Source organism: Blennius ocellaris, assembly GCF_963422515.1.
Source record: "Blennius ocellaris genome assembly, chromosome: 3".
NCBI lineage: Eukaryota > Metazoa > Chordata > Actinopteri > Blenniiformes > Blenniidae > Blennius > Blennius ocellaris.
The window spans coordinates 14575297-14589224 of NC_137652.1; the positions used below are offsets into that span (position 1 = coordinate 14575297).

At 41.5% G+C, this 13928-nt stretch overlaps 1 protein-coding gene across 1 annotated transcript; it reads left to right on the forward strand.

Annotated features, from left to right (window-relative positions):
• The first annotated feature begins 1533 nt into the window (after positions 1–1533).
• ldlrb (low density lipoprotein receptor b) lies at positions 1534–12604 on the forward strand. Its single transcript, XM_080518875.1, has 18 exons — positions 1534–1750; positions 5916–6041; positions 6502–6624; positions 6978–7349; positions 7681–7803; positions 7944–8066; positions 8318–8440; positions 8555–8683; positions 8768–8939; positions 9058–9285; positions 9376–9494; positions 9606–9745; positions 9907–10048; positions 10237–10389; positions 10482–10649; positions 10786–10860; positions 10996–11156; positions 11255–12604. Exons 1-18 carry the CDS (start codon positions 1669–1671, stop codon positions 11291–11293), a joined length of 2598 nt encoding a protein of 865 aa, XP_080375001.1. The 5' UTR covers positions 1534–1668; the 3' UTR covers positions 11294–12604.
• The last annotated feature ends 1324 nt before the right edge of the window (positions 12605–13928 follow it).

Genomic DNA, 13928 nt, shown 5'->3' on the forward strand with positions numbered 1-13928 from the left:
GTGAAAAAGGCTTCTGCCTCCCAGGTTTCCATTGAGTTCCTGTAAATTGCAGTTCTCTCTGTAGTGGCTCACAGGAAAACAATTTGCATGTCTCATAATGAGGATATTTTCCATTGCAAATCATCTGTTCACTTTTCCGTGGACTGCAGAAAGAAGTTTATCGTAATGTTTAACATTTGCATGGGTTTCAGGTGAATTTTAAATCTCAAAGCGAAGTCATGCCATGTCCACCCCGAGAGGACAGCCTCAGCGCCAACGTTGCTGGCATCCGTGTCCACGATGAAGTGCTGCTCAGCGTCAGGGTAAACCATGACCAGGGCTTCGGTAAGAGTTGTTCAGAGTTGGGTGAAAGCTGCTGCACAGTTGTCAGCCCAGTTGAACGGCTGGCTTTTGTCAATTGAGGTGGCGCAATGGACCGGCGATGGTGGCCAAGCCTCTGACAAACCACGAGGAGTACGAGGCCAGGCCTCGGGAGCTTGCAGCCACCTTTACTGGATTGGTGGAAACGTCACGAGCGTGAACAACGTGGCCAAGGAACACAACCACTAATAGCAATATAAAGCTAACATAATCCACCATAATTCCATTTAAATTCCTCACACCCCGGCTCCCAATGCGCATGGAGAAACAAGATGGACGGATCATTGGTTGGATTGATTTTACTTAATATTTAGAAATAATATTTAGTGTGAGTGTCTGTTTCCTCGACTCTCTGTACTAAACTGAGTTTTCCCATTATTGCTCTGGTTGATATGAAAGTGGGTAGTACAGGAGAAAACAATGTTGGCCAACAATTTCAAGTGAATGTCAAATAAAGCCTTATTTCATTTTGTTTCATGTGAAGATGATTTTATGGGTCTAAGTACAAATCCTCCCTCCAGGAAGTTGAATAGCAGAACAAAGCGACTCCACATGTGAGTCACAGCCTTGAGTTACTGTTGTAACTGTTTGCACTCATAAAGCTTTGCTGTTACAAACGAGCGTGTGTGGTGAGGCAGCACATGCTCACATGTGGTCTCATGGCAGCAGAAGCTTTTGTTTCCGCTACTATTTCAATGTACAAAACCAAACCTCAACTGTACAGTAAGCCTGACTACACGTGGAGGTTAGTGTAAACCAACATTCAGTGTAAACTATTTTACATACTTTAATGTATGCGTTTATCCATGTGGATATATTTGAGTAAAACTTGGATTAATTCAATAATTGACTTAATAACCTAATTGTGTGTCAGTGCCACACACACACACACACACAAGTATGTGAAAACCTACCGGTTTGGGAGGAAACATGCGGTTGATGATAATGATGATTGAGCCTTTCAATGATGCAGCAACACTGTGGCTCCTCCCTTTGACGTTGCTCACGTACAATTTAAAATATCACACCACTACTCTAGGACCGCCCTTCTGTGAGCATCACAGGAAAAAAAAGAAAGAAAAAAAAGTCAAAAGTTCCTCGGAGCCCTCATCATTTTGCTCGTATTTGGCTTTTGTGCGCACTTTCAGCGTGACTCTGCAGCCTGTCCTCTCCGCCTGGACCACACTCCTCTTTTACGCACAGGCTCTGACATTAACGTCAACACAAGTTCATATTTGTACCCAGAACTGACGTTTCTTTAGCTGCCAAAAGGGACAAAAAAGAAAAGAAAAAAGAAGCCGTGTGGAGATGTTTGGGATGCCGGGGAGACCCACTGGGCTGCCTGCATGTTGCTGTCTGCTCATCTTGATTCAATGTCTGGCTCAAGCAGGTAGGACATTTCATTTCGTGTCCATTTCTTGTTTTCTGCTGCTCGTAGATCTGTCTCCACACATTCTTTTTTTTTAAACTGTGCACTTAAAAGTCAGTGATATTCTGCCCCCTTTGTAATTTGTGTGTTCATACGACACATTTTCCAAACGTTTCAATTGGCTTTTGCGCGTCACATGAACTCAGCAGGATGACTTAACTCGATTTAATTTTTAAAAATACGCCTGTGAAATCGGCGATTATCATGAGTGTCGAAAAGAAACGAATATTAGAACATATAATCATTTGGAGTTCTATCTGAGTGTAGGTTTTTTTTATAATTATTATTGTTATTATTTTTGTGATAAATGGATGGAATTACGCACGACACTGTGATTGGCTCGTTGCGTCCCAGACCGGAGCGCCGCAACCAGTCAGGATGAGACCCTCGCCGGCAGAGTTAGAGTTTCAAGGTGGGCGGAACAAACGCAGAAACAGGCGGTTGTCAACGAGGAAGGGAGGGTGTGGCTGACACGCCAAGTTGTCTTCTTCCCTGCCGCAAGCAGCAGATAAAAAAAGGGGGGTGCCGGAAAGTCTGCATTTCTTTTTTAGCTGCTCAGCGTGATCCATAATGAATATTTAATTGTGCGCGCGCGCGCTCTTGGCATTCATACTGTACACTGAACAAGGGCGTCACATGTTGCCTGACAAAATAACTTCCAGGGGGTTATAAAACCACTTCACGTGGGTGTGAGGTAGGTAAAAAATAAAACACAAACTTAAATTAATATTTTACATTCTACAATGAAGCAAAACATCATTAAAAAAACAGTCAAACCTAAAAACAAAGTACCAAATGAACACAGTCAAAGACAAAATTGGCATAGCTGATTTATTTCCCTCTGTTCATCACAAAAATCATAGTGAATCAAGGAATAAAGACCAACACTGAGCTTCATTACATTCTCAAACCAAACGATTTTCACTTTCCGTCAGGAGTGTTTCAGATTAAAACTTTTTTCCAGTGGATAGTGCTCACTTACAGTCATTAGATTAGCTAGTAGCGTTGGCATGCAAGTGTTTCTTTGTTCAAACATCTGACATGGATTCATTTTGTGTTTATAAAACTCCTGAAATGAGGTAGTCTTGCAATATGCGAAAGAAGATGACTTTACTGAATTACTGAACCATTGTATGGTGTCAACCCTCGTAATCCCAGCTATTTATTAACGCACAGTTGCATGTTTCAATGAATAAAAGCATAAAAAGACAAGAATGCATTGTTAGAGAACAGAGTAATGTCTCAGGTCTCAGGAGAGGATTGTTGTCATGTTGCACTATGACAATTCACTGAACCCGTTATTGGTATCTGGTTTCTCTTCCTCTTTCTGCTGTCAAACATCATTCAAACATAATATGAACTGAATAGTAGGAGCGTGTCTGTGTTTGAGGCTGAACTTGACCTTACATGGTGCACCCTATGAAACACTGCTATAAATGGAACCTAAAGGATTTATTTCCTTGCTAACATCCTCTTACCTGCCATCTGTGGTGTTATCCTTCTGCAGGTATTGATGTTAGTGGCACATTGTGTTTTCATTGTTCTTGTTCGGTGGTGTTCGCAACTGTGGTTATTTATGTCCCTTTGTCAACAATTTTGCAGGTTTTTGATTAAAATGTTGCAGGTCATTGGGTGTGAACCTGTTCACTTTCCCGGGGAGTTGAAAAGAGACCTGCTGCTTTGATGACACATTTAAACTGAAAATTTGGATGATCACAGATACACGCGGTTGCTCTTCAATATATTTGAAATGATTTTTCCATATGAATGTTCAAACCTCCCACTTAGCCAAGTGAGAGCTACTTTTTGTTCTCTCCTCTGAAAGATTTACAGTAAAGAGAGAAAAAAAAAAGAAACCTAATTTCAACAAACTGACGTCGAGAGAGGCTCCTGACCCATATGTGGAGATTGCAGGAAAGATTAAGAGTGGAAAATGAAAACACGGGCCTGAGCAGTTTATAGTTTCCAGCCTCACCAGAGGAGGTGAAGAGTTTGAAGGTCAACAAGTGCCAGCGTCTGACCCACTTCTGGACCCTTTCAAGTGTCATAAATGGCTGAGTCCAAAAAAAGGGAAAGTGAATGGAGAGTCTTTTAGTTTTGTTATTAGTTTATCACTGCTTATCCTGTGATGCAGCTCGTGTATGCTTCGTGAACTGTATTCCTGGAAGCCCCGGCTGGTTGAAACGCCTGGCTTCCTCTGCATACGCCCGCTGTTTGGTGGTTTCGGTGAGAGCATACGCGTACGTATGGGTTGCACAGGAAATGTTTTTTTTCTCTCTTTGGAAAAACCCAGTCTGAAGTCTGGAAAAAACAAAACAAAAGAGGAGATAAAGTCAACTTGCCACTTATGTTTTTTACTGTTTCTTTGGGTTTTAAAAAAAAACAAAAAAACATTTTGATGCAGTTTTCAAATAGAGGACGTGACTGTTAAGAAAGCATCCTCTCGTCATTTTACAAATATCAGTCTTCAGTTGTCACCTGTCCCACCTTTCCTGTTCTGTCATGACTCAGTGGCACGTTCATGTTGACAGACCTCCCTCTGTTCAGCTTCTTGCCTCCAGGTCACTGTGGTGATGCTGCAGTGAGGAATGCCACCCTGCCACCAATGAGCAACTGGTGGGGTGATTGTCGGACTCCTCCCATGCTATTGTCTTAAAGCGATAGTCTGACAATGTCCCCAGCCTCCAGGTCACAGGAGAGATGAACGGTGCAAGAAGTGATGGTGGTGGTGGTGGGTGGGTTAGTTGGTTGGGGGGGTGGATGAAACGCACCTACTAATAGAAGCCGGAGCGGCTTGTGTGAATTTCACATGTGATTTGATGTCAATGGAGTCTTTGTTTGATGGGCTGTTTCACTGAGGTGTGAAGATCCGGGGTGAAGGCCTCTGAACCCGACAGTCACACAGTCACCCCGAGGTCACATGTACCGTAGTAGAAAAACTACTGCTACATTCCTGTTAAAAAAAAAAAAAGAAAATCCAGTTCCACACAAGAAATCTTTGGATGGGCATTGGCTAGATTTTTTTCACAAACTTTTAAAAATCATTTCTTTTTCGCGGGGGGAAATAATAAATAGAATTCTTTTTTTCAATGCTTTTTTGGCGTCAATTTTCATTTTATCACCAGATTCTTTCTACCATTGATCTTTATTTGTATAGTACCTTTAACACAGCTGAATCATGACCAGAAGAGACTAATACAAACGGTAAAAGAAAAACTGTTTGCACAGAGACACATTCATGAATAAACAAACACTTCATCATATGATGTCTTTCTGATTCCAAATAACAGTGCTCTTCCTCTTCTTGTATCTTGTATTGTAGCCTATTGTGATGTTGATATCATGAATGATGATAATGAATTTGTAGCAGATTGTGCAGTTACATTATGAACATGTTGTGTTTACATTCAGATATGCAGTCACATGATAAAGTTTAGGAAACGATGCCTCCCCAAAATGCTGACTGAAACTCGGCACAACTGTGACTAGAAATGTTGGGTTGCAAGGATGACTGATGAATAAATGGAATATTCTACGAAGAGAAAGGAAAATGTATAAGAAATATCCTAATTAAATCACAATAAATATAACTGATAATAACCCACCTTGAAACATATTGATTAAACCAGATGGTACAAAATAATGATGACTAAAAACATTTAAAAGACAAAAAAAATTCAAAATCACACAAGCTTGACCAAAATGCCTCATATCTGTAATATATACTTGCGTGCATTAAATGAAAAACAACGTTGTTGGACTTCCTCTCTCTGCTAATTGATTACTTTTTATCATCTTCTGACTTCCGTTGTGGAACTACACACTATTGTAAACTTCGTTTTACGATCTCCCTTGAGTAAAGCGGCAAATCAAAGGTTTGGCTTTCACACGGTCACTTATCTGAACTTCAGTGGCCTTGGGTTGTAATTTCTTTTCTGTGTATATTTTTTGGTCAAACATTAACTTCACAGGAGTGCCTTTTCTATGTGTGTATGTGTGTTGACACGACCCCACTTTACTACGAGGTGCACGTGATGGATAAGGTGTAGATTCAACACTAAACGCTGACAAGGTTGGTTTGTATTCTTGTCGCACTGACCTCTTGTCCTGTTTTTATCATTTACAGATGCAGCTTACACCTGCAGTGACTCTCAGTTCACGTGCGGAAACAACCGGTGCATCACCTCCAAGTGGCTTTGTGACGACACCGACGACTGTGGCGATGGAACGGACGAACTCCCTGAAACCTGTGGTACATCATATTGTCGAGCAAATCTGTATTTTTCCAGGCGGACTGAATGTAAAAATCTGCATTTTCAGCTGTTATCAACGTATAATTTTCCAACAATTATTCTCCCAAATCATTCACTTAGTCACTGTTTTTTTGAATTGTCTGTCAAAATTGTTTGAAAAGAGAATTTGAAAATGAAAAAAAGATCTTTTGAGTCTGCTTTTTTATGTATCTTCTATTGCTTTAATTCAAATGAGTTAACATGTGAGATAGAAGTGCACTTTTCGAGAATATGCCAAAAAAATTGAGTACCGGTAATAAGCGTGAAATGAAAAGAAGTGTGAATGAAAGGAAAAAGAAGTCATTTTAAGACATTCCTCAGAAACGTGTACTGTAACGTAATAATGGCCAAACGCAGCACAGCACTGACCTGTAATACATTGATGAGACATCAGACTAAAAGGTATGTTTCCCTCCGTAGCGGCCAAAATTTGCAGATCTTCCCAATTCAACTGTGGCGCCCCCACGAATCAGTGTATCCCTCAAGAATGGCACTGCGACGGCAAAGCTGACTGCACCAATGGAGCTGACGAGAAAAACTGCAGTAAGTTTTTCAACGTAAACAGTAAAAGCAGGCTTAATCTAAACAAAAGGAGAAACGCAGCTGACCACATGTGGTAACTGAGCATCAGCAACAGGATGGACAAATCCATACACAACAATTGAAATATCTTATATGAGCTTTTACTCAACTACATAGACTTCACATGAAGAGAGAAATGGAAATAAACTGCATTTATGGTATAGTGAGGCACAGATTAATAAACTACCTGATTTGCTATCGCTGTACATGAAAACAGAACTTGAATGTGTTTTATTCCTGTGCAGACAACAGGAGGAATTTACTTGTCAACAATAATAAATTGGCATTTTCCCAATTTTTTTTACTTCCCACAGCAACTAAAGAGTGCACTGCTAGCCAGTTTCGTTGCACAAGTGGCCAGTGCATATCCACCTCCTTTGTTTGCGACAAAGACGCCGACTGCTCTGATGGCTCAGATGAGGTTTCCTGCCCCAAACCCACCTGCAGCTCTCGGTCCTTCCAGTGCAACAACACTGTGTGTGTGCCGAACCTGTGGCGCTGTGATGGAGACCCAGACTGCTCTGACGGGTCAGACGAGTGGCCAGAAAACTGCAACGGGAAAGTCCTGGAGAAGAAGCCCTGCAGCGTTCACGAGTTTCAATGCGCTAATGGAGCGTGTATTCACAACAACTGGCTGTGCGATGGAAGCGCTGACTGTGACGATCGATCGGACGAGGCCAACTGCAGTGAGTTCCTGGGCTTTCTTAATTTTTCATTCCACTGATTGTCTCTTCTGTAAACCGAGGCTCCGGCGAATCGTCTTTGACTTGTAGTCAGTGTTTACTTTAAAGTCGAGCTGGGTCGAACAGTCCGTTCACTCGTGAGCATACATCCTGCTGCCATTCAGCCCCGCCTGCTAATGCTCTGTGCCATTAAAGCTGACAAAAGCTGCACAGTAAATCATGTTGGCAATGCTTGTCCCCTCCAATCTTTACACCATAGCGTTCTTTTTTTTTTTTTTTTGGTCACATCTGGTGCAATCCAGAATGTTTTAAACCCTTTGTTTTCTTGTTCTAGGTCGCCCTACTTGTCGCCCTGATGAGTTTCGATGCGCAGACGGCTCCTGTATCCATGGCAGCCTCCAGTGTGACGGCAAGCGTGACTGCACTGACCTCAGTGATGAGCAAGACTGCCATGCTGGTAACTTTCACAAAGATTAAATCACTTTTCACTCGTTGTTTCTTCTTTGAGGTCCATGAAAAAGTGTTGGGGAAAGCAGTGCAACATTATCATAATCTTGGATTATAGAGTAGCTTGTAACCCCTTTTTCTTTTTAATAGCAAATGTATGTGAAGGCCCAACCAAGTTCCAATGTCGCAGCGGGGAGTGCATCGGCATGGAGAAGGTGTGCAATACGGTGAAAGACTGCATGGACTGGTCCGACGAGCCTTTGAAAGAATGTGGTGTGTACACCTTCTGCAATTCTTTTTCACCCCCAAAAAATAGCATAAGTTTAGCTGGATTGCAATTTGGAGGAAAAATAAGCATCATAACCACGTTCCCGTATGGAAAAATGAGCAATAGAGCAAACTCTACTCACGAGCCTTGATAGTTTGTTGTTTGAATGATATGGTTTCCTCTTGATCTCAGCGCCATTAGAAATTGTCTTGTCATGTATAGTGTTTGAGTACTCTGTGGCTTCTCATCTCCGCAGGCACCAACGAGTGTTTGACAGGAAATGGCGGCTGCTCGCATCATTGTAATGACCTGAAAATTGGCTACAACTGCTCTTGCCCTGCTGGCTACGTCCTGAAGATGGACAAGAAAACCTGTGAAGGTGAGAGGCCCACAATATTACAGGCTTTATTCCAAGAAAAACAAGAATCGTTCACAATGTCCTGGCTTCTCATTCTGAATGCGAACCATGTTTTTTCTGTTCCCTCGGCTGCAGACATCAATGAATGCGATGAGCCTGACACATGTGATCAGATCTGCAACAATCTGCCTGGAACTTACAAGTGTGACTGCGAGGAGGGCTACACGATCGACCCCATGACCAAAACCTGCAAAGCTGATTCAGGTCAACATTTAAAAGAAAGCTTTGTCGATATTTACTTCCTAAGAAACTGATTACGGACCGTTAACACTGAGATGTCTCCTGCAGGCATGCTACCCACCCTGTACTTCACTAACAGACATGAGGTGCGGAAGCTGACAGTGGACCAGAGAGAATATGTACGTTTGATCCCGGGGCTGAAAAACGCGGTGGCTTTGGACGTCGATATTCCAAACCAGATGATCTTCTGGTCTGACCTGTCTCTGAAGAAAATCTTCTGGTAAGAAAAAGTCTGGAACTTTCCGAACACGTGTGTTTCGCTCACACATGTCCGTATTTCGTCTTGGCTTGTCTCGTCTCCAAAGTGAATCCATCTCCTCTTGCCTCCTTTCTGACAGCTCGAAGTTTGACGTGGCTGGTAATTCCTCCTACCACAGAGTGGTGATTGGCAGTGAGGTTGAAGCTCCCGAGGGCATCGCCGTGGACTGGATCCATGGAAACATCTACTGGACGGACAGCGTTTTGAAAACTATCTCCGTGGCAAGAACAGATGGAAGCAAGAGAAGGACGCTCATCAGGGAGAACTTGGAAAAGCCGAGAGCCATCACCGTCGATCCAGTGAATAAGTAAGTTAATAGACAACTTGTGTGGCAATACTTGGACTAGTTACTGTGCTTTTCAGTCTTTTCTTATCTGTTTTGCCATGTCCTTTTCAGCTTCATGTATTGGACAGACTGGGGTGAGAAGGCTAAGATTGAGAAGAGCGGCCTGAACGGAGCGGACCGCGTCGCATTGGTGACTGACAACATTGTGTGGCCCAATGGCATCACTCTCGGTTGGCACAACTTTATAAGTGACTATAATAGGAGCCTTTCATTTCCATTTTCTGCATAAGGATCATAATAACCCTACTTTTGTGGGTTTTGCTTTTTCCTCTTTGGGACAGACATGGTTAACCAGCGCTTGTACTGGGTGGACTCCAAGTTGCACACTCTCTCCAGTATTGACGTGAATGGAGGGACCCGGCACGTCGTCATTTACAACACAGAGAAGCTCGCCCATCCCCTATCCCTGACTGTCTTTGAGGTTAGCAACGGAAAATTATGAAATATTGACTAAATAATGACGAAATATTAAAGAGGTTTTACCATCAAATCATAACTGGATGGCTGTTATTTAATAAATAAGCTGCTTACATTTAGTCGGAAAGAGAAACGACACTCAAGCTGCATTTCTTTTTCAAACAGGAAAAGGTATTCTGGACTGACATGGCAAATAGTGCAGTTTTCAGTGCCAACCGCCTGTCTGGGAAAGACATCACCGAGCTGGCAAAGGACCTGGTGCAGCCAGAGGACATTGTGCTGCATCACAACCTCAAGCAACCCATCGGTAAAGAAACACATTGTCATTATAAGACCTGTTCATACGCTTTTTTTCAGCAGTGGACAAAAATATGAATGAGTCTCAACCTGTCCCAATAGACGAAGGCACATCTTAAAATGATACAACCACATAAAAAGATAAAAGGTCATGCTGCAATGTGCCAATGTTCTCTGCTTTTGCTGTTTTGTTGATAGGTACAAACTGGTGCAAACAAACGAACAATATGAACGGCGGATGCGAGTTTCTGTGTCTGCCTGCTCCTCAAATCAACGCTCAGTCCCCTAAATACACCTGCGTCTGTCCCGACAACATGACCATGGGAGCTGACATGAGGCAGTGTGTGAGAGGTAATTCGTCCCCCTGCACCTGGCGGTTTTCACCGGATTTTAAATTTTTTTTCTCATCGAGAATACAATTGTTGTAATTTCTATTTCCTCAGAAACCCCAAGCGTACCCTCTACTGAAAAGAAAACTGACGCCCCGCTCCCACCGAAAGCTCCTACTCAGCGCGTTCCGAGCAAAACGACTAAGGCTCCTCAGAAAAAGCCGACGACCTCGTCTGTCCGGCCCAGACCGAGCACACAGCCGCCTGCTGCCACTGCTACAGGTACACCAAGAAGCTCTAGAATGTTCGATGAAGTCATTACAAAATACCTCAAACACAATATTCAGCACAGTTTTGTCAGTTTTGCTCTTGGGTGGTATTTTAATATTTTAGGTTTTTTTTTTTTATTTCCTTTCAGGTGCAAGATTGGCAGGTTCCCCGGAGGAAGCCCCTTCATCCCATCCTGTTGCTCTCTACGTTGTGGTGCCTCTCAGTAAGTACTCTTACTGTCAGTTTACTCTGCTCACCCATGCAGACATTAATACAAGGTAATCTCATCTGCCTTCGCTTTCACTGCGGCTCCTTCTGAGCTCACCGAATGACCCTCGGCTCCTCTCGTGCTCCACAGTGATCATGTGCCTGCTGGTCTTGGGGGCGGGATTAATGTGGCGACACTGGCGTATGAAGAACACCAACACTATTCACTTTGATAATCCGGTGTACCAGAAAACCACTGAGGACGAGGTGCACATCTGCAGGAACGGCTCTGACGGTTATGTTTATCCTCAGGTATCAAATCAGTAAAGATTTTTTTCGAGAATGACAACAAGTTTGACATTTTTTGTTTCATTTCATTTCATTTTTGATTTTCTTTCTTTTTTTTGCAGAAGCAAATTGTGAGCATGGATGACATGGATATCCCATAACCTAAATATGAAGGAAAAAACAGTGAAACTTTCTTCCCTGAAGGAAAACGTGAACTCAAGGCCTTCTTTTTCTGCTGCTACTGCTGCTTCACAACCGCTTTGCCTTCTTCAAGTGACCTCATTTTGTGGCTTGTGTTTCTGACCTCAGCACTGTGCCGTCCAAGTCTGCAAGGGGACTGAAAAGCAAAAAGAAACCGTTTTGTAGAATGAAGGATGACCGTTTCACTGGATGATGCCTTTAATCTCGGGGCCTTGACTCTATGTGACGCTGTCTGAAAATTGTTTATTTGAAGGTCCTTGATAGGAGCAGTTCGTTAATTAGTTTGCAACCAAAATGTCACCTTGTGCAGTTGACTACCTAATACAAGTTACACTTGAAGACTCCAAGCTTTGCTCATTTAACACTGATGTACAGTGAAGTTTAAAGGTCGTGCAGAGAGTAAAATCCTGTTTGTGTATGTTTCATATTGTTCTCTCACCTGGGATGCAGAGTTGACATGTTGTTGGTTTCCAGACCAGCAGATTTTTTGTATTTTTTTTTTGTCTTTACGACCATTCTTCATATCCTATCCCACTTCTGAATCAATGTTCTTGTGTTATTAGTTTTCCTACTGTGTTCTATCCCCAAATAAGACACGTCAGTGAGTGTGGAGTACCGCACATGGTTTACATTGTAAATTTAAAAGCTGCTGAGTGTTCTGAAGTCAACAAAAACAATGAAGAAAATGCTCTTTTCTGTGTGAAGATAATTAAGATAAAAAATGATTGTACTTTATCTCCTTAAATTGATTGTAAATAGTTTGTGTAAATAGTTTTGTAAGCACTTAAGTTCACTCTGGTGTCGTCTTTTTACTTGTGGAAATTTTAATCAGGAAATATTGTAAATATGTAAGATTGTTTTATTTAAATATGGAAATATATAAGAGAAGGCCACAGATTACTGTAAGTGAGCTCTCAAGAGGGTACCCGACAGCTTGTGCATTGTGCAGGCATTATTTACTGAATGTCAATTAAGCCTTCGGGTTTCTGCTCGGTTTCCTGCAGCCTGTTGCAGTGTTGTGCAAATTGTCCTGAAGAGAATGTCTATTCTGCACACCATGTAATTAATTTTGGTTCTGCTTCTCTGTTATCACAATGTTTGTTTGTTTTTCTTTTTTCTTTTGCTCTGGTGTTTTTCTTCTGGTAATTGACCATGCACGGTTGTGTGTAAACAGTATAATGTTACTCTTCGCAGCTGAGTGTGTGAAGCACTGCAGTTGGCCTCAACATCTCCGTGTTCATGGCTGTGTTCTGTTTTTCAATAAAAAGTATAAGAGTACTCGTCTCTCTTGATGGGGAAGTATTTACGTGACACACGAGGATATCTTCATTTAAAAGAAAAGACAATCATGGATGCCAACCAACAATGATGAGCCTTGAGGCTTGTGTCGGAGTTTTAGTTTGACTGAGTTGTTTACATCGCTTGACGCTTAAACTTCTTGTGTGTTGATTTGAACTCTTGGGTTATTTTCCTTGCCTTTGGAAATCACCTTTTGCTTCAAGTTAGTGTGTTAGGTTATTCAATAGCTTTCAATTTCAACATGCGATTATCAACAAAAGAAATGTGACACCACATTGGATCACTGAGACCATAAAGTAATACACACATTGTAGCCAAAAATAAATGAATAAAAAAAAAAAAAAACATGCATTAATGAGATTGTACAACATTATAAAAATCCAGTGACGAACATATCCCATTTAAACTATAAATCATGACGTTTGCTGTTTTGGTCATTCAAGCACTTTTTCCACATATCTCATTAAAAATGAACGTCTCCTGAATATATATATATATTTATTTTTTTAACCTTTTTTGTGAGTTTCAAAAAGTCTCTGAAAATAATCACCCTTAAAAGAACCTTCATAAGTTGATAATGGCTAAAATGTTCCACTTTCGAGTGATTGAGTGAGTACACTGTGAATAGGGTTCAATTAATTAATTGATTAAATTAAAGTGAGAAAAACTAAATATTTTAACATGCAATGGTCCATAAAACCTGTTTATCCTTATGTATCCTGGAAACGCGGGTATGACTCTCTATCTGCAGCACAATAAAACCTAGAAAGGACAAAGGCTTCAGACCAATCACCACCAAGCTCTCGTCCTTCCTCTGTTTTGTTTGGTCAATGGCCTGATGAGAGTTTATTGTGTTTCTGAGCCAACAAGAACCAATACTTCACCTATCATTTGATCAATCTGGTTTCTATTCTGGTGCCTTCATTGTAAAACGATTCCAACAACACAATTACCTCCATTCACGATAAGAGATGGAGACAGTGATTTGGTCCCATTACAGCAGCAGTTAATGAAGGTGATCACTAGTAATTGTGTTTTTCCTTCATAAACAGTTCATCTAAAAATTGACTTTTAGATTAACTGATTTTAGTACTGACACCTAAACATGATTCTATTTGATCTTTTTTCTTTTCTTTTCTTTTTTCTTTTTCTTTTTAGCAGTTTCTACTCTTAAAAGTTGTGACTGGGCCTTCCAAACAGTGACCGACAAGAATACATAGCAGCAAAGGTAAATTAAGCATATATCACAACTCATTCGTTAAGTGCTGCCTGGTCCTGGCCCTGCATGTTTTAAAT

Bases quoted from the DNA above. Each gene is read 5' to 3' on its own strand.
- ldlrb (XM_080518875.1), top strand. From the start codon at position 1,669: ATGTTTGGGATGCCGGGGAGACCCACTGGGCTGCCTGCATGTTGCTGT. The intron at 7,350-7,680 runs GTGAGTTCCTGG...TTCTTGTTCTAG, and splicing joins ATCGGACGAGGCCAACTGCA to GTCGCCCTACTTGTCGCCCT. The intron at 8,441-8,554 runs GTGAGAGGCCCA...CCTCGGCTGCAG, and splicing joins GGACAAGAAAACCTGTGAAG to ACATCAATGAATGCGATGAG.